This window comes from Eschrichtius robustus, chromosome 1 (assembly GCF_028021215.1).
Source record: "Eschrichtius robustus isolate mEscRob2 chromosome 1, mEscRob2.pri, whole genome shotgun sequence".
Taxonomy (NCBI): Eukaryota; Metazoa; Chordata; class Mammalia; order Artiodactyla; family Eschrichtiidae; genus Eschrichtius; species Eschrichtius robustus.
Window position 1 is genome coordinate 131,623,285 of NC_090824.1, and position 20,048 is coordinate 131,643,332.

General features: G+C 36.3%; 1 protein-coding gene and 1 pseudogene across 2 annotated transcripts in view; one reads left to right on the forward strand and one right to left on the reverse strand.

Moving 5' to 3' along the window:
• UACA (uveal autoantigen with coiled-coil domains and ankyrin repeats) overlaps window positions 1–20,048 on the reverse strand; it is an 85,767-nt gene that overhangs the window by 37,268 nt on the left and 28,451 nt on the right. Inside the window, exons 1-2 of one of the 2 annotated variants that reach the window (XM_068554781.1) lie at window positions 6,898–7,350; window positions 4,585–4,718 (exon numbers count right to left, since the gene is read on the reverse strand). In XM_068554781.1, the coding sequence (XP_068410882.1) occupies window positions 4,585–4,718; window positions 6,898–6,936 (173 nt within the window). In that variant the 5' untranslated portion in view covers window positions 6,937–7,350. Of the gene's footprint in view, window positions 1–4,584; window positions 4,719–6,897; window positions 7,351–20,048 lie in introns of those variants that run through there. The other variant, XM_068554771.1, reaches the window with a different exon arrangement.
• On the forward strand, window positions 13,999–14,491 carry LOC137760030 (ubiquitin-conjugating enzyme E2 N-like; annotated as a pseudogene).

Below are 20,048 nucleotides of genomic sequence, written 5' to 3' on the forward strand. Positions count from 1 at the left end.
TGATCATGCATTTTAAAGGCTACATTAGAACACCTATATATTTAATACAAGAAAAAAGAAACCTATCTCATATTACTGAAAAACTCATTTTAATCCAAATTTACATTATTACCTCTATAGTTTATCATTTCAATAACAAAGGCACTGGTGTTTAGACCTTAATAAATGCACTGAAAAGTTTCTATCAGATTATTTTGCTTAGTTTCAAATATACTGAAACCGCCAAAACAAATGAAGTTACCACGGAATGCTAAGGCCAAAGACAGATCAAAACACTTATCCATCTCTTTAGAATTATCATATTAAACCTGGCATAGAAAAGTCTTCAAAACAAGCTAAGCTACACTTGAAAGCCACAAAAGATCTGGCATCATCTTCTTCCTGAAGTACTACCACATTATTCTTCCTTTTACTCAGAGACCTGTATGACTGGTTCAAATTTCACACAAACAGACAGAGTTGAACACGTTTTCTAATAAGGCAAGTAAAGCCTGCTTAAAAAAATAACTTTAAGCCATCAAGTACTCAAGATACATGATAAAATATCCCATTGTTTCTTTGATCATCTAATACTTTCTTCATCAATAAACATTTACAGAAATATTTTGTGTGCATTAAGAACTGACATTGTAAGTAAATACTGTAGGACTTGTTGGCAAAGGACACTGAACTCAGGTCCTAAACGATATCGTACCCATCGTGAAGATGCCAGGAGGTAAAGGCTCAGCAAGGTGCCTGGATACAGACACACTTGGCAGCACACTCCCTGTCGGGGTCTTCCCTAACCATACCATTTGAAAATTTTACATTTCCCCATCCTCTGCAACCTTAGTACTCCTAGCTCCCCCATCCTGGCCAGATATTACAACACTAGCTATGCCTCTATTAGTATTATAAGGGATATAAATGCAAACTAGAGACTGAGCACTGCTAAGTAAAGTAAACCAGGTTTGTGTAAAGTTTGAATTAGAGAGAAAGAGATGTTTCTGATAAAAGGAATATAGTGTTCTTAAAAGTCAGATAAGTTCTCCTTAAATTGCTATAAGGCTGAGGGTATCAATCTCTTTGCAACGCTGAAGTGGGGAATTATACTATGCAATGCATCATGAGAACCTTTTGAGGAATGGTAATTTCCGTCAAGCAAAGGTTTTTAGTCTTCCAACAATCTTGGGGATCTCATTTTTTGTCTGCTTGTTTTCATTTCTTAGCTCACAAAATCTGAAAGACTTCTTTCTTCAAAATAACTCAACATTATACCGATGATGCACTTAAAAGGGCAGAAATCACAGCAAATCTACAACGCATTATTAATACCGTTGTGCTATAAATAGTAGATGTGCTTCAGAAAGAAGACATATCAATCATTAAATTGTATGCAGAGTTGCAAAGGAAATTTGGAAAACTGCTTTATAGAAATACTCTTTTTCAATTAAAAAAAATCAACTTTAAGTTTTCGTTTTTTAAACAGGACAAGTGCTTTTACTTCCATAATAGGAGATCCAGGTAATGTGGACAGTCCCCACCTCTGAGGACAACTAGAAGAGCTGCATAAAAAATAATACATCCGCTTGAAGGTATCAGTAGGCTAACAAGATAGTGAAAAATTACTAGGCCAGTACGCAGGGAAGGACAGAGGCCCAGAGAGGTGAGCTTGGTATTTGGGGCTCTTTTTTGTCTAGGAGCATTTGCTGATTCCAGAGAAAACAGCTGGGAGGCTGAACGGTACTTTTGACAGCCTGAGGGGATGGGGAGACAGGAACTGGAATCCATGGCTCTCCAAGTGGCAGGGAAGATTCTTGGTGAACCTGCCCCAGTTTGCCTGGGCAAAGGGCTACAGCCTAGGAAAGAGGCGAACAGGAAGAAAACAGATCCTTGCAGTGACTATGGCTAGGCCTCAAATATTTCATTTTTGAAATCGGATAGAGGTCAAGACGGACATGTTACTTTTGTCTTAAATTTCAAGAATTAAAAAGCAAAAAAAATCATTCAAAGTAACATTGTTTTCATAATTACAGAAAATATATTTGTAATACGTCCTATACTTGACTAGATATAAAATGCTTTCATTAAGAAAGAACACAGGCGGCTTCCCCGGTGGCGCAGTGGTTGAGAGTCCGCCTGCCAAGGCACGGGACACGGGTTCGAGCCCTGGTCCGGGAAGATCCCACATGCCGCCGAGCGACTAGGCCCGTGAGCCACAATTGCTGAGCCTGCGCGTCTGGAGCCTGGGCGGGCTCCGCAACGAGAGAGGCCGCGATGGTGAGAGGCCCGCGCACCGCGGTGAAGAGTGGCCCCCGCTTGCCGCAACTGGAGAAAGCCCTCGCACAGAAACAAAGACCCAACATAGCCAAAACTAAATAAATAGATAAAAGAAACCATGTTCTCATGTGAAAAATTAAAAAAAAAAAAAAAACTCTGAACTTTAAAAAAAAAAAAAAAGAAAGAATACAGTTTGTGTGTGAATAACAAAAGGAAAATATTTTATCCTATGAATCCCAGAAAGAATTCTACTTCCTACAGTGAAAACCTCAGAAACTAATACTACTCAAATATTTCACAAACTGAAGTTCATAGTTAATCAAATTACACCAGATTTTCGTAATTCTGACCATTAATACAAATAATTTCCCTCAAAATTGAACCTTAGATCAAAAAAATCTGAACAAAAACTCAAGTAATCATTCATTCAAAACATTCAAAGCATGGACAGACAGAACTGAAGAAATTAGGTCTCACTGAAGATTTTCAGCCCAAAGAAGATCCTTTTATCTTTTAACATCTTGGCATTTTGGAAAAAAAATATGAAAAACAGTCAGTTTTAGATATTAAATTTTCACTATTTATACTGTGAGCCCTATAAATGGTTTAAAATTAGCAAAAATAGAAGCAGGACTCAAAATAACCAGTTTCTGTAGCTATCAAATTGCCTACTTGATAAAACTGAAACAGTATAAAAAAATTGGAACTTCTCAAACTTTATTGCTCTTATGAACAACTTAAAGTCACGCTTTGCTATTTTCACTATACTTAAATATCTAAGCATTCTAAGGTAGTGACCTACATCAAACATTAACTATCCACTTCCTAATATTCATTTCTATATTTAGTATCTGGTTTCCAGTTATAATGGTCTAAAAAAAAACTTACACAAGTGTAAGGCGGAGAGGAATTTTAGGAAACGAGACTTTTCACCTCTAACTTTGGAAGGTTTCCCAGATAAGGTTTTAACTGCTATATTTATAGAGGGTAGTAACAGAAGCTAGATCTACCCTTTAATCCAACTGCTCCCCACCCTCAACAGGAAGAGAAATGATAAAGACTGGGGAGGGGTGAGAGAAAAGATACCTGGTTCATAAGCATGTAAAGTCCTCAGTAACACAAAAGCAAAAGGGTTGGATCACTACCTGTATCTCCCTAAGTCACACTAGTCATTCTGCCTCCCTACTGCCCTAAACATTCTCATTTAAATTTATTACCCAAATATAAAAATGGATTGGGGGTTAAGAGGAAAAGGCAGTGTAATTTACAGAACTCTTCCAAGACAGAAAACTTGGGTTTACATCACAGACCTGTGACTTTTTTTTTTTTTTTTTTGGCTGCATTGGGTCTTCCTTGCTGCGTGTGGGCTTTCTCTAGTTGTGGCGAGCGGGCTTCTCATTGCAGTGACTTCTCTTGTTGTGGAGCACGGGCTCTAGGTGCGCAGGCTTCAGTAGTTATAGCACGCAGGCTCAGTAGTTGCGGCTCACGGGCTTAGTTGCTCCGCGGCATGTGGGATCTTCCCGGACCAGGGCTCGAACCCGTGTCCCCTGCCTTGGCAGGTGGATTCTTTTTTTTTTTTTAATTAATTAATTTACTTATTTATTGGCTGTGTTGGGTCTTCGTTTCTGTGCGAGGGCTTTCTCTAGTTGCGGCAAGTGGGGGCCACTCTTCATTGAGGTGCGCGGGCCTCTCACTATTGCGGCCTCTCTTGTTGGCGGAGCCCAGGCTCCAGACGCGCAGGCTCAGTAATTGTGGCTCACGGGCCTAGTTGCTCCGCGGCATGTGGGATCTTCCCAAACCAGGGCTTGAACCTGTGTCCCCTGCACTGGCAGGCAGATTCTCAACCACTGCGCCACCAGGGAAGCCCGGCAGGTGGATTCTTAACCCCTGCGCCACGAGGGAAGCCCAGACCTGTGACTTTTAATGAGACTAGACCAAGTTATTTAACCTCTGTAAACTTTTCCCTACTTTTTTCAAAGGGCCACTGCGAGGATCAAATATGATAAGGAGTATTAAAAAGCTTATAAACAAAATTGCACCGAATAAAAATGTACCAAATAACCCAGGCTATGGTTTGCCACAGCACCCAAACAACTAGACCTCTGGGTAGTATTTTAGTATTCTTTCTCTCACTTGAAAGTCTTTCATATTGAGAACAATTATTAGTCCAAATTGTTTGAAAGTGATGTTGAAAGATTTTATAGTGTAGGTTTTGATAAAGGTTTTTTTTAAATTAAATGTTGATAACCATAATTCACAAATTTCATTTGTATCCCAATGGTCTACCCAAATTCTCTTTAGGGAATTATCGTCAGTAATACTCACGCAGATCTGCCTTCCACATCTAGTTTGCCTGGATTGACCCCTTTTTTAGCAAGGAGTGAGGACACTTTTTCTACATCTCCCCTTTCCGCTGCTTTCATCAATCGGTCATCATATTTGTTCCAATCTGCTGCTTGCTACAAAAAAGAAAAAAAGAATGTAAACATGGCATACTATACATATTAGTAAGACTTCCCAAAGAAGGGGAGAAAAAAAAAGAGAAGGGAAAGCAGTAATGTATAATACATCACTCAGTTACCAGCTGCACCCCAAATTTCCTTGTCCCTGCTGTTCCAACGTCACAAAAAGAACCTTTCCAAAACACCTGATGTACAAGAAATATTTTAATTATACTTTTGAGAAAAAGGATGTCTCTCATGTTTTCTGCCCTGCTTTCTTTGCCTTCAGAGCAGAGAAAGGAGATGAGCAACTGTTGAACACCTACCCTGTTCCAGGCATGAATGACTCGAACAACCCTAGTAAACTAGAATTATCATCCCCACTTAACAGATGAGAAAAATCAAGGCTCCAGGGACATTAAATGACTCAAGCAGCCAAGCCCAATCAAGATTTCTCATGACTTCCAAAATCAGTGTGCTCATTTTTTTCCTATTCTGTAACTCATGCTTTCAGATTTGGCTCTGATTATCTCCCAAGACCCTTAGATACAGTGGAATTCTGCACACCTTTTAAGAACCCCACCACCACTACTCGTTTAAAAGGCACTGTTCAAAATATAATTATGGAGGCAAATTACACACATGTACACTCAAGAGAAAAAGCAATCCATTATGCTTATATATTAGGATAAAAAGAAACTTCTACATAGAATAAAATGAAAAAAGACTCTAAAAAAAAAAAAAAAAAAAAAAGACTCTAAAGTATTAACCACTTAAAAATCCTAAAATTATAGGATCACAGATGACTTTCATTTTCTTCCTTCTTTACATTCAACATATATTGCTTTTGTTAAAAAAAGATTTTTTATTTCAACAAAAACTTAGCGCATGTGTATTTAAAAGGAAGCTCAAAGGCAATTTTTTTTAAATAGGAGAATGTATCACATGATGTATATTTTAATTATATCAAGGTTATCTTTAGCTCTGATTGGAGAAAATATATTCAAGACATTCTGTAGCCAATAACTTCAACCTTTTCTTAGTAGGTAGAAATGTAGAACCCAGCACTAAAATATACATTATTTAAACAAGTAAGGTTTTAGCCTTTTAAAATTTTATACAGTAAACTTATTGCTAAATTCTTTGCTAAGTCCAGCATCATTTCTAGACCAAAAAAAGATGTACATATTTTTCACTTAACTTACAAAGCAATTCCTATATCCACAAATACCATAACAAATTTCTGGAGGGGGGAAATGAATCACTTAAATGAAGCATATCCTCTAAATGTTTGATCAGTATGATTATTTTATATCTACTATCCCCTCTAAACCAGAAAAAAAGAAAGCAACCAATTTTCTAGCTAAATAAGCAATGTATTCATTAAATACTTGAAGTGAAAAATATAAAGACTGAATATGAAAAAAGATAAATACATTAAAATTTTAACCCACCCCTGAAATCTGATTCAAGTACCTACACAGACTTCAGAATTGTTGTCTCTAGTCAAGTTTGGAGATGAACCCACTTCCTTCTAACTTGAAAAGTTCAAACTACCAACTATGAGTAGTGGCTAAGCCCTACTCACTAGCTCGAAGTCTAAACTACATTTTAGGCATCCCCTTTCTTTAGCTTTAAAACAAAACAATCAGTTTACTGACTCTAAATTGGGGAGTGGTAGTAGATGTAGGCTTTGTGTTTTCAAATGCCTAAGGGATTAAGTCATGTTTAGCACACAAACACTTGCTCTAAATTGATTAGTTTATCCTTGCACTTAGAACAACCCAACTTTATTTCCAGGTAAAGTCCTGGTGGAGAAAGGAGCTATTTAAAACACTAAAACAATTGTAAAATCCAAAAGTAAGGCTCTTTAAAAGATAATTAAATGGAATTAAAGTCTCATATTATCCTGTGATTCTCAATTCTACTCCACTAAGCATTGTTTTCCATTTTGGTCCACTGTCAGTTAACAGAAATACTGCTCAATTATTAAGATTCTATTATATGCTTTTTAAACACAGAAAAAGAAACAAGAACTTTTGTTTTCTATCACTAACCCCAATCTGCTAATCAAATAAAGCAGAGAGAATATAATAAGACAAAGAAACCAAAATTAATAAGACAGTACATTTTAAAAGAATACAGTTCAAAAAGCCTAGCCAAGACTCTTGTTACACTGGACTACAGGGATACCTACTCTGTTCTTAGGAGCACAAGAAAACCAACAGTTCATCATAGACAGGATTTAGTTTCTTGTTGCTAACAGCAAACTACTTCGCATTAAGTTACAAATCTCTGTAGCTCACAAAGCAAGCCCTCAGAGAAACGCCTAACAAGTGACTCGGTCCTTCTCGTTACAACTCTTCCTGTTCTGCAGTCTTCATGCTGGGCTACACTTAGCTTGGATCTCTAACGATATTTTCTTCATCTCCAGAATCCTTCTCCGCCTTCATAACGCTTGAAAATTATCTTCCTTGCTGTGCAGCACTTGAGTAAGAGCAGCCCCAAATCAGGTACTGTAACTCCTCCTATTTGTTATTCTTTAGAAGCTGTCTTTCAAAGTTGTCCCTTTTCAGGGACTCCACTGGAAAACTTCAACTCTGCATCCTGCCGCCTCAACACTGCAACACAGACCAGCGTCTGTGCACGATAAAGCTGTCCACATCCAAATCACCCCGTAAGCAGTGTGTAGGCTGTCTCCCATTGGTCAGGATCTATTTTAGATTCCATAGGCCTTGACAGCTGAGTGATAGATAGAGAAGAGCAGCTAAGAATATACTGTAAATTCATGCTTCTCCTCTGAGTAATAAACTTGAGGTCTGCTAGGGAAAAATGACTCAAACACATTGTAAAACATGCTTATTATATCAAAGCAACTTGCGTGACATCACGACAAAATTGTTAAGAGACAAATTTGGTTATTCCACAAAACAATATTTAAAACCAGTTTCAGTCTTAGGATCCTCTAACATGAAGTTATAATAAACTTGATAAACAGAATATAAAATTCTATTTCAAGCAAATGTGTCACACTTTAATTTAAGGAAACACACACACACACACAGAAACATTTTCAGATTTTCTCCATTTTCCTTGTACCCCTATCAGTCTCGTTCCGCATACAACCAGGTTTCAGCTTACAACTGCTGCCAGTCTGTCTCCTAACACGTTAAATGAGAAGAGCCAGAGGCACTGCCAAGACATTAAATAGTCTGCATTACGATGAATACTTTTCAACAAATTTTAAATTTAACTCAGTACTCTTAATTTCCAAGTTTAGCACCCTGCCTAATATAACAAGTAAATATTTTATCAGTGGAATCAAATTATCTAGATTCAGGGATTTTAACAAACAAATAAAATGATTAAATACTAGAGGAGACAAATGCATAAATCACTGAACAAGACTATAAATAAAACTCCATGTGGGGACAAAGCAAACAACCTCTCCACATTCTCCATGATGTTTAACATGCTTGTACCACAACATTCCTTACATTATCAAGGATGGTGACAAATGTCTACAAGCTCCAGGGTGTTCTGTACCTTCTAGTTCCCACAGTAACACAAGAGTAATTTACACTTTCTCCAAAAAGGCAGATTTGGGAAATCATTTCATGGGAATGCTAAACATCCCAACACAACTGTTTATAGGAAGGAGGTAACTCTATACTATAGATCATGCTGCCAGTTAAAAGTTCTGTTACGAATTTCATCAAGAAATCCATTTCCTACTATTTAAATTTAAAATATTAAGTACATATTCTAATTATAAAATATGTAAGATCATATACCATAATGCTTTGTTTTTGAAACAATGATTTTTTTTCCCCCCAAATCACATTAGACATCACAGTGGATTCTTGGCTGGACCCAGTGACTCCACCCACTCCATTTCACCCTCTTCAGAGGAAATCTGGGTGGGATAGAACTCAGGCCCTGTCCTTTGGTTAACAAAGCAAGCACATTCTTTCTATATATAGGACAGCAAAGGCAAAGGAAATAAAAAGACAGGGGGAAATCTGTAATGAGTAATAAAAGCCATATATGGAGCTATCTGTGCTAATAACTAAGGCTCAGGAGATGGGATTTACGTGCCCTCCTATTCTGCAGATATCCAGAACCTCCCCAGCCTCTGTGACTTACTCTCTTGTTCCTACTCTCGCTCCCGCCTTCCCAGGTATTTCCCAAGAGCTCTAAGCAAATTCCCACCTCTGCTGTCCCCTGTGCCTGTAAGGTTCTTCCCTCACCTTCATTCTGGTTCTTCTTAAATATCACTGCGTTAGAGGGCTTCTCAAACCTCTGTATCTAAACAGTACCAGCCCCATTCTACCCTTGCCACTCTTTATCTTTCTGCCCTGTTTCACTTATCTTCATAATAGTTATCAGTATCTGCCCTTATATCATATGTTTACCTGTTTATCAGCTTAATGCCTGTTTCTGGTATTTACTTCAAAAGTAATCAGAATAATCAGGGGGACAGATTGAATTCAACAGCACATTAAAAGGATTATACACCATGACTAAGTGGGATTTATTCTTGGAATGCAAGGACAGTTCATCACATGAAAATTGATCAATGTAATACACCACATTAACTGACTTAAGGACAAAAGTCCATGATCATCTCAACTAATGTAGAAATATCATTAAATAAGATTTAAAATCTTTCATGATAAAAACACTCAAAAAACTGGAAATAGAAGGAAATTACCCTAACATAATAATGGTAATATATGAAAAGCACATAGCTAACATCATATTCAATGGTGAAACACTTATCCTCTACGATCAGGAACAAGAAAAGGATTCTCACTCTCACCATTTTTATTCAACATAGTATTAGAAGTCCTACCCAGAACAATTAGACAAGAAAAGGAAATAAAAGGTATCCAAATTGGAAAGGAAGAAGTAAAATTATCTCTGTTTGCAGATGCCATGATGTTATACATAGAAAGCCCTAAAAATTCCACAAGAAAAAGAAACTGTTAGAACTAATAAATGAATTCAGCACAGTTGCAGGATACAAAATCAGCACACAATAATCAATTGTGCTTCTGTATACACTAACAATGAGCAATCCAGAAATAAAATTAAGAAAACAATTCCACTTACAATAGCATCAAAAATAATACAATAATGGGGATATATGTATACTTATAGCTGATTCACTTTGTTATACAGCAGAAACTAACACAACATTGTAAAGCAATTATACTCCAAAAAAGATGTTAAAAACAAAACAAAAACAAAAACACTAACTTGAAAAAAATAATAATAATACAATAACTAGGAATAAACCTAACCAAGGAAGCGAAAGACCTGTATACCAAAAACTACAAAACTTTATTGAAAGAAATTAGAGAAGACACAAATAATAGAAAGACAGTTCGTGTTCAGCTTGGAAGACTTACTATTGTTAAATGTCAATACTACTCGAAGCAATCCACAGATTCAACACAATCTCTATCAAAATTCCAAAGGCATTTTTTTCAGAAATAGAAAAATCCAGCCTAAAATTCATACTGACTTTCAGGGGAAACCAAATAGCCAAATAATCTTGAAAAAGAACAACAAAGTTGGAGGTCTCACACTTCCTGATTTCAAAACATATTACAAAGCTACAGTAATCAAAACAGTATGGTACTGGCATAGAGACAGATACTTAGATCAATGAAATAGAATAAAGAACCTAGAAATAAACCTTCACATATGTGGTCAAATGATCTTTGACGAGGGTGCGAAGACCACTCAATGGGGAAAGGACAGTCTCTTCAACAAATGGTGTTGAGGAAACTGGATATCCACATGCAAAAGAATGAAGTTGGACCCTTATCTTACACCATATAGAAAAATTAATTCAAAATGATTAAAGGCTAAATTTAAAGACCTAAATTTAACATCTAAATATAAAACTCCTAGAAGAAAATATAGGGGAAAAGCTTCATGACTTTGGATTTAACAATGATTTCTTAGATATGACACCAAAAGCACAGGCAACAAAAGCAAAAATAGACAAATGGGACTACATCAAACTTAAAAACTTCTGTACATCAAAGGACACAAACAACAGAGTGAAAAGGCAACCTAAAGAATGGGAGAAAACATTTCCAAATCATATATCTGATGAAGGTTTAATATGCAGAATATGTAAAGAACTGCAACTCAATTATAAAGAAACAAATAACCCAATTAAAAATGGGCAAAGGACTTGAACGGACATTTCTCCAAAGATGATATACAAATGACCAACAAGCATATAAAAAGGTGCTCAACATCATTAAATTAGAGAAACGCAAATCAAAATCATAATGAGATATCACTTCACACCCATTAGGATGGCTACTATCAAAAAAATAGAAATAGTCAGTGTTGACAAGGATGTGGAGAAATTGGAACCCTTGGGCACTGTTGGTGGGAATGAAAAATGGTGCAACCACTATGGAAAACAAGATGGAGGCTCCTCAAAAAATTAAAAATAGAACTACCATATGATCCAGCAATCCCTTTTCTGGGTATATATCTGAATGAATTGAAAGTAGGGACTCAAAGAGGTATTTGCACAATCATGTTCACTGCAGCATAATTCACAATAGCCAAGAGGTGGAAGCAGCCCAAATATCCATTGATAGATGAATGGATAAACAAAAGGCGGTATATACATGCAATGGAATATGAATCAGGCATAAAAAGGAAGGAAATTCTGTCATATGCTACACCATAGATGAATCTTTAGGACATTATGCTAAGTGAAATAAATCCCAGCCCCCCAAAGATAAACACTGTATGATTCCACCTATATGAGGTATCCAAAGTAGTCAAATTCATAGAAACAAAATGTAGAATGGTGGTTACCATGGTCTGGGGAAAGAGGAAAAAGGGGAGTTGTTGTTTAATGGATATAGCATTTCAGATTTGCAAGATGAAAACCTTCTGGTGATAATTTACACAACAATGTGAATATACTTAACACTACTGAAAGATTCACTTAAAAATGGTTAAGATGGTAAACTGTGTGTTTTTTTACCACAATTAAAAGTAAAAATAATAAAACAAAAATGCAGTCTCTCACAATATCATTAGCATGATTCATATCAATTAATAAACTTTTCAAAAACAAAATTAAGAGGGTGAGGATATACATGAAACAAGATTGGCCATAGGTTAATAATTGTTAAAGCTGAGTTATAGGTTCATTGGGGTTCATTACACTAAACTATTCTCTCAACTTCTGTATATTTCATGTACTTTTGATACATGGTCCAATAAATCTGATGTATAAACTTTTAAACTATATTCCATGCTTATTACCAAGACCCTTCACTGATTCATTAATATGGCAGGAAACGCAGTACATATCCTTTCCACTCAGTCTTCTCTGGATTAAAATGAAACTATTGTCATTCATAGCCATATACTTACAAGATGAGCCCTGTGCCATCGAATGAAAGCATTCTAAAAAGCAGTAAGTTTTTTAAAAAAGCATTAATGTTTACCACATATTATAATAAATATATTTCTATACTTCAGTACTGCACTGGTTTGAAAAGAAGATATTCATCAAACTCAGAATGCAGCAAGCCAACACATCTACGGTAAAAGTCAAAATACAGCTATTTCTAGAGAATAAATATAACATTCTAACACAAAGCAGTTATTTCACTAGGTAAACCTAAATGGATGATAGCTTTAAACTCTAGATCACCATAAAGGAAATCACTTAAAAGTTCTGACAGTGATTCCCTCATATTAGCATCAACTGCAAATTCGTAACATTTTCAGAAATTAAATGATATTTAAAAAATTTTTAAAGTAATTCATCTTCAATGCAGAAAATCTGTAATATATTTAATTTTACATATAAAAATAGAAATGACCTATAATTCCACCATGCAGAAAAAAATTAGCAAAAATTTTGTATATTAAGCTCAAATTTCTTCTCTGTTAAAAGGTTTAAACAAAATTTTTTAAACATAAATAAGTCCAACAGTTGTTTCATTTATGCAATATTTAGGATAGAAGGTCTCCTGAGAAGAACTTTATAGATGCAAATAAACAAGTAGACTTTAAAATATACGCAAATTCATATAAAGTACTTACATATTTAAGGGATGGACTCAACAGACCACAGCTAATATGATTTGAAGACCAGTTTTAGGCTAAAGGCAATTTTGGATACATTATCCAAAAGAGAAATATACAGGATTACCACAAAACTTTCATTTAAAACCAAGAAAAGTCATGCTAAAGAGAAGTACCTAATTCACAGATCTTCATCATTTTGGTGTCATAGACCCCATTAAGATCTGATGAAAGCAATGGACCCTCTTTTAAAAATTATACATAAGCACAGAATCAGAAAAATTTACATTTTTTTTCAGGGGGTTCATTGAGCTCCTCTCTACAAGTATGGAGTCCATGAGCCTCAAGATCAAAAACCCCTAATATAGATAAGGAGAAGCAGCAAAAGAGTTTTGTCTTTATATAATGTTTATAAAATAAGTACTGAATAACTGCCAAAAGATGGGATATTTGTTCAGTAAAAATTTACTGAGCATCTATGTGTAAAGGAATATGAATACTTGACTCAACATTCAAATATACATGATCATTTGATATGTGCTACACCACACGTTAGGTGCTGGATATACCATAGGGAACAAAACATACATGAGACCTGGCCTCAGGCAATTCACAGGAATAAAACCCAGTCACTTTCTTTCTATCTATCTATCTATCTATCTATCTATCTATCTATCTATCTATCTATTTATTTATTTATTTATTTATTTATATATTTGTTTATGGCTGTGTTGGGTCTTCGTTTCTGTGCGAGGGCTTTCTCTAGTTGCAGCAAGTGGGGGCCACTCTTCATCGCGGTGCGCGGGCCTCTCACTATCGCGGCCTCTCTTGTTGCGGAGCACAGGCTCCAGACGCGCAGGCTCAGTAATTGTGGCTCACGGGCCCAGGTGCTCCGCGGCATGTGGGATCTTCCCAGACCAGGGCTCGAACCCGTGTCCCCTCCATTGGCAGGCAGACTCTCAACCACTGCGCCACCAGGGAAGCCCCCAGTCACTTTCTTTAACTGATCTCACAATATGAAAAAGACACAGATATATACGTAAACATGCACATAATCATAATACACTGCTATAATACCACATTAATTACATGTAAAGTATAGAAGTAATTCAAAAGATGGAAATCAGAAAAAAATTTGTAGAAAAAAATGACTAAACTATCTACTAAAAGATGAGTAGGGAGACGAGACCAGAGGCTGAACTCTGGATCTGACAAGATGGCTGGGCTACCCCTCAGGATTATCAAGGAAACCCAGCATTTGCTGGCAGAACCAGTTCCCGGCATTAAAGCAGAACCAGATTAGAGCAACACCTGTTATTTTCATGTGGTCATTGCTGAGCCTCAGGATTCCCCTTTTGAGGAAGGGACTTTTAAACTTGAACTATTCCTTCCAGAAGAATACCCAATGGCAGCCTCTAAAGTATGTTTCATGACCAAAATTTATCATCCTAATGTAGACAATTTGGGAAGAATATGTTTAGATATTTTGAAAGATAAGTGGTCCCCAGCACTGTAGATCCGCACAGATCCAGGCTTTGTTAAGTGCTCCCAATCCAGATGATCCATTAGCAAATGATGTAGCGAAGCAGCAAAGCAGTGGAAGCCCAATGAAGCCCAAGCCATAGTAACAGCTAGAGCATGGACTAGGCTATATGCCATGAATAATATTTAAATCAATCCGATCGTCAAGTGTGCATCACTTCTCCAGTTCTGCCAAGACTTCTTCCTTTTTTGTTTGCATTTAATGGACACAGTTTTAGAAACATTACAGAATAAAAGCCTAGACATCCTCAGTCCTTTGATGATTAAATGCCCATTAGCAAATATGTCTTGTCCTGATTCACTGTTGTAAAGCATGAGCAGAGGCTAGAAGTATCATCTGGATTGTTGCGAAACATTTAAAAGCAATGGTCCCTTTCTGGTTTTACTCATTTCCCCCATCATGGTTTAAGGAGAAAGCACTGTGAATGAAGGTAGTTGTCAGGGTTAGCTGCAGGGGGGTAGGTGTTTTTCTTTATTTTCTTTATTTTTTTTTTGGTGAGGAGGAAGTTAGTTTTATTTTAATTTTATGGGCTCCTTTCCCCCTTTTTTTGATGATCTAATTGCAGTGGTTAAAAGCAGCTAGCCAGTTCTTTAGAATATGCTCTCTAGCCAAGTCTAACTTTATTTAGATGCTGCAGATGGACAAGTTTGATTGTTTGAACCAAAATGGGAACATTAAACAAACATCACAACCCTCACTAATAACATTGTGACTTTGTTGTCAAGTGTAGAATCCTCCCTTCAAGAAAAAGCTTGTGACCATTTTGTACGGCTTGTCTGGAAACTTCTGTAAATCTTATGTTTGGGGCTTCCCTGGTGGCGCAGTGGTTGAGAATCTGCCTGCCAATGCAGGGGACACGGGTTTGAGCCCTGGTCTGGGAAGATCCCACATGCCGCGGAGCAACTAGGCCCGTGAGCCACAACTACTGAGCCTGCGCGTCTGGAGCCTGTGCTCCGCAACAGGAGAGGCCGCGACAGTGAGAGGCCCGCGCACCGCGATGAAGAGTGGCCCCCACTCGCCACAACTAGAGAAAGCCCTCGCACAGAAACGAAGACCCAACACAGCCATAAATAAATAAATAAATAAATAAATAAATAAATAAATAAATAAATAAATAAAATGACGTAAATTATATTAAATTAAAAATAGACAAATTAAGGTCTGGCCATTTAAAAAAAATCTTATGTTTTAGTAAAATATTTTTTGTTATTCTAAAAATAAAAAATAAATAAAAAATAATATAAAAATAAAAGATGAGTAGAGAAATCACCAGGTTTGAAATAGCACCACAAATTAGGAAACTAAACACAACTGTAGCCGTTTATGGTTTATGAAGCACTTCATATTCATGATATATCAATTTAAAAATCTATTCACATATGACTCCCATACACATTTGCAACCCAGGCTTCTCTATCTCCAGGCCCATGTATTCAAATATCTTCTTGACAATTCTTCTTCAGTGTCTTAAAAGTGCCTCCATGTCCCAAACTATAAACATGTTCTTCCTCCTGAAATCTGATCCTATTCCAAGTTTCACTAACACAGTAAATGATACTATGATCCATCTAGTTGTACAAGACAGAAACCTAGAAATGAGTCTTGACACCTGACTCACCAAATCCCGGTGACTTTACCTGCCCATTATTACTCAAATCCACCTGCTCATCTCCAGGTCCATCGACATTATCCTACTTCAAGTTAGCACCATTCCTTACCAGGATGACTGCATTAATCTCCTAAACAGTCTGTCTATATTCATTCCAGCCCCTTCCCTTGTATTCTCCACACTGTAGCCAGAGTGATTTTCAAAATGAAAACCTAATCATACCACCACCACTACACCACTCCCTTCCAAATACCCTCTCCCACCTCGCTTAAAATCCTTCAGTAGTTTTCTGTTCTTGTAGGAGACAGACAAATTCCTTTATGATGTCTACAAATCCCTGAATGGTGTTACCCCTACTACCTCCCTCAGCCCCATCATATGAAATGCTAACAGTGTTTCTCATATTATCCATGCAGAAATTGAGTCACTAGGAGATTATGGGATTTCGTATAAGGCAATTGCAGTTAGTTGCAGAATGATTAGAGAATCCTATTGTTATGACTTGTTTGTCCAGTCCTTTCCACTAATTAAGCTATTTTCATTTCTTAAATCATCTGAAAATAAATCTTTGATCTCAAAATGCAAGTATCTTTAAAAAATTTAAACATCATAAACTTAGATGTCCTTTACAGCAAAAAAAAAAAAAAAGGACAAAAATTTCCACATTTGCATATGCAAACTTTCATGAAGCACCTACGACAGGTCATGCATGGCACTAGGGATATAGAAGTGAGTAAGACAGCCAAAGTCTCTCTCCTTTTTTAAACTACTTTATTAAAGTATAATTGACATGTAAAAAGCAGTACATATTTAATGTATACAACTCAATGAGTTTGAGAATAAGTCGATTCCAGTGAAACCACCACCACCATCAAGACCATAAACATATCAAAGTCTCTCTTCTAATGGAATTTGATGTTCTAAAGGAACAAAATAGGGTTAAACAACTAAGGAAAAAAAAAAACTATCAGATGAGAATTGGGAAGGAGATGTGATGGAATGCTGGGGATAGACTATTGGGTTGGGTAACCCAGAAACTTCTGAGAAGGCGATATTGAAGATGGGATCTGAGTGAAAAGGAAGAGCCAGACTGAGAGAATTTACATTTCAGAAGAGAACAAGCAATGAAGTGAGTTTGGCATGGTTGAAAGAAGGCCAGTTTAGCTGACTAATAATGAGTAAGAGGGATCACGGGATGAGGAGGGGGAGGGGGGCAGGCACTACCAGATCTAAAATGTGAGATTCCCCAGTTTTGTCATCAAAATTTTTCAAAAGGGACTTATTCAGGAACTAAAGCAACTCTTCTTCATAAGGTTCTTTTGGTCACTTTAGAATCAAGTCTAAAAAAATAATTCATCCTAAAGTGCTACTTTTTTTCACTTCCAAGCATTTATATTGAACAATACACAGCTAAGTCTTAACTTGCCTTGAAATGTTTATAAGATTAATCAATTATCTTAACATAATAAATATCATAATGTACCTCACCCACCTCAGACCTGGAAACCGAAACAAACTTTGCAATGAACTACACTAAAAAAACCACCATAAAAGAGAAATAGCACCCCAAAAAACAGAATTTCACAATCACATCCTCAAGATAAGGCTCTTCAAGAAAAAGAACATAGAGGCAACTAAATAAAGTCTTCTCCGAGGGGAAAAAAATCCTAAATAAAAGCTAAATAACACATACATTTAGGCAAACCCCTACATATCTAATTGAAACAAAGTACAACAGGCTTCCACAGTATCCTACGATTATCACCATTCCTGTTACTAAACCCAAGACGAGCTCTGCCACATCTGAAAATGGAGCAAACAGCAGAAAGCAAAGCTCATGAAGCATAAACATTCCTTGAAGATTAGGCTGCACAATTAAAAGCTGTTCTACAGTTCACTGGATTGATGACAGTTAGAAATATTTCCCCCGTTCCATTTAGTCCAAAGATTATTTACTCTTCTTTCTTATATAACAGCAAATTAGAGCTTACATAATAGAACAAGGAAAAAAAGAATGTTAAAATAAACCAGGAAAACAAAAGCTGCACATCCACTGTCTTCTTCCCAGACCCCGGACTCTCTTCCCTTTCTGATTTTTCCTTATCCTTATTTAATTAGGCCCCATCTTATCCTCTCAAGCCTTCCACTGTGTGATCTGAAAGTACTATGTAGTCAGGACTCAATGGAACAAAGAGAGGAAAGGGAAAATTATACCCCATCAATCATTTTTCTGATTAAGATGTTAACAGGCTTAATCCTGCTTTACTGGATTTCTCTACATAAAAATGTCAAGCACAAAAAAGACAACAATAATAATAACTATTATTATTACTTAATAAATCTAACATCTTAAGGACTGAAGGTGCTATGAAATCTAAAAAAACTTTAAACTGGAGTCAAAAAGACGCAGCACTGCTTTGATAAGATTTCCTAACCACCCGGTTTGATTCTATTCTAGTCTGTTGTATAAATACCAGACTGTCTACCCCTAACTATTGCAGGTATTTGCTCCTTTATTAGAACTGTCTAGGGACCCAAAAGAGGTTATTTAAAATAGACAGGAAATTGCCTCTCCAATTTTAATAAGCATCATTTGTTTCATAATATTACTTATTTCACCCTTCCTCACCAGAAGAAGCATTAAATTCTAAAGTAAATATATATATAGGTCTTAAACACAAAAAATTATAAATGTATATCATATAAGAATAGAGCTCTCAGGCTGGATAAATAAGATTTTGTTTAAGATTCCCTTTAAAATGTTAAGCAATTGGTTATTCGGGAGAAATAAATATGAACTTTTTCCCTAGAAAATTTTAGAAAAAAATGTATTCAAATTAGAACTCTTTAAATGCCTAAATGTCATGAGTGAAATTTTTTCAATATAAAGGTAAAAACAGAGAAGGGTCTATTATGCCTCCTACCCCACCTTACATACACCAATGAACAGAGTAATACCTCTGACGAGTTTTAACAAACATTTTGGCTAATGTTTGATATAGATATATATATATATATATCTCAAAACAGGACAGATTTAGGAAGCATTCTATGTTTATTCTTGATAAAGTAAAAAGCAAAACAGATACACTTAAAAAAGAGCCTCTGATGGGGTTTGACCACAGTGAAAAATAAGAGATATTTTTGTTTCTTTGGCTTTCTATTTTTTCTTGGCTTTGCAAAGAAACATTAGCTAAACAAAAATATGTTTGCTAGAACTCAAAAGACCCTTCAAGAATTGAACTAATAATAAATCTTACACTACTAGCTAGTATTTTTTAAATTAAAAGCGGGAAATATAAAAATATGTACAAACAGAGGGTTATAAGAAAATATATGTTTTTGTAAACACATTAGAAGTTAACTGTTTTTAAATTATGAAATGAATAATAGTTCTACACATATGCATAACTCTTCCCGCACAGCTTTTTAAGCAGGATTTCCTTCCAGTGAGTCTTAATATATCTCTCCCATATTAAAAATACATGACCAAATTAATAATGAGAAAGAATGAATACTCTCATGATATCTAGGTATATAACAAGAAAACACAGCATTTAAAATAAAGATTCAGTTTCAAAATTCTTTAAGAAATACTTGTTACACTATAAGAACTCTCTAAGTCATATTGTTATTTCTACTTTCCAAATGGGGCATAAAGAAACTAAGCAATTTACAGCGTTGGACTGTGCAGCTACTATTAATTCCTTTCACTCCTGTAAGCCCACCCTTTGCAACATGACTTGGCCATGATTCCCATCAAAAGATGGCGTTTATTTCCTCATCCCGTAAATCTGGGCTGGACTTGTAACTTATTTTGACAAATAAAATGTGGCAGAAGTGACCCTGTAGAACTTTGAATCTAAGTCTCAAGAGACCTTACAGCTTCCCCTCTTGGGATGCTGCTGACACAGCGTAAACAAGTTAGTGACCCAGAGCATGCGAGAGCTTAAGAGAGAAAGAGCCCAGCCACTCAGTCATGCAATCTAGCATAAAGTGCCAGACACATCGGCGTGGCCAACTTAGACCACCCAGCACTATAGGCGCTACCAGATGACTTGGCGGCCACAGGAGTAACCCCAGACAAGACCAGTGGAAAACCATGCAGCAGAGC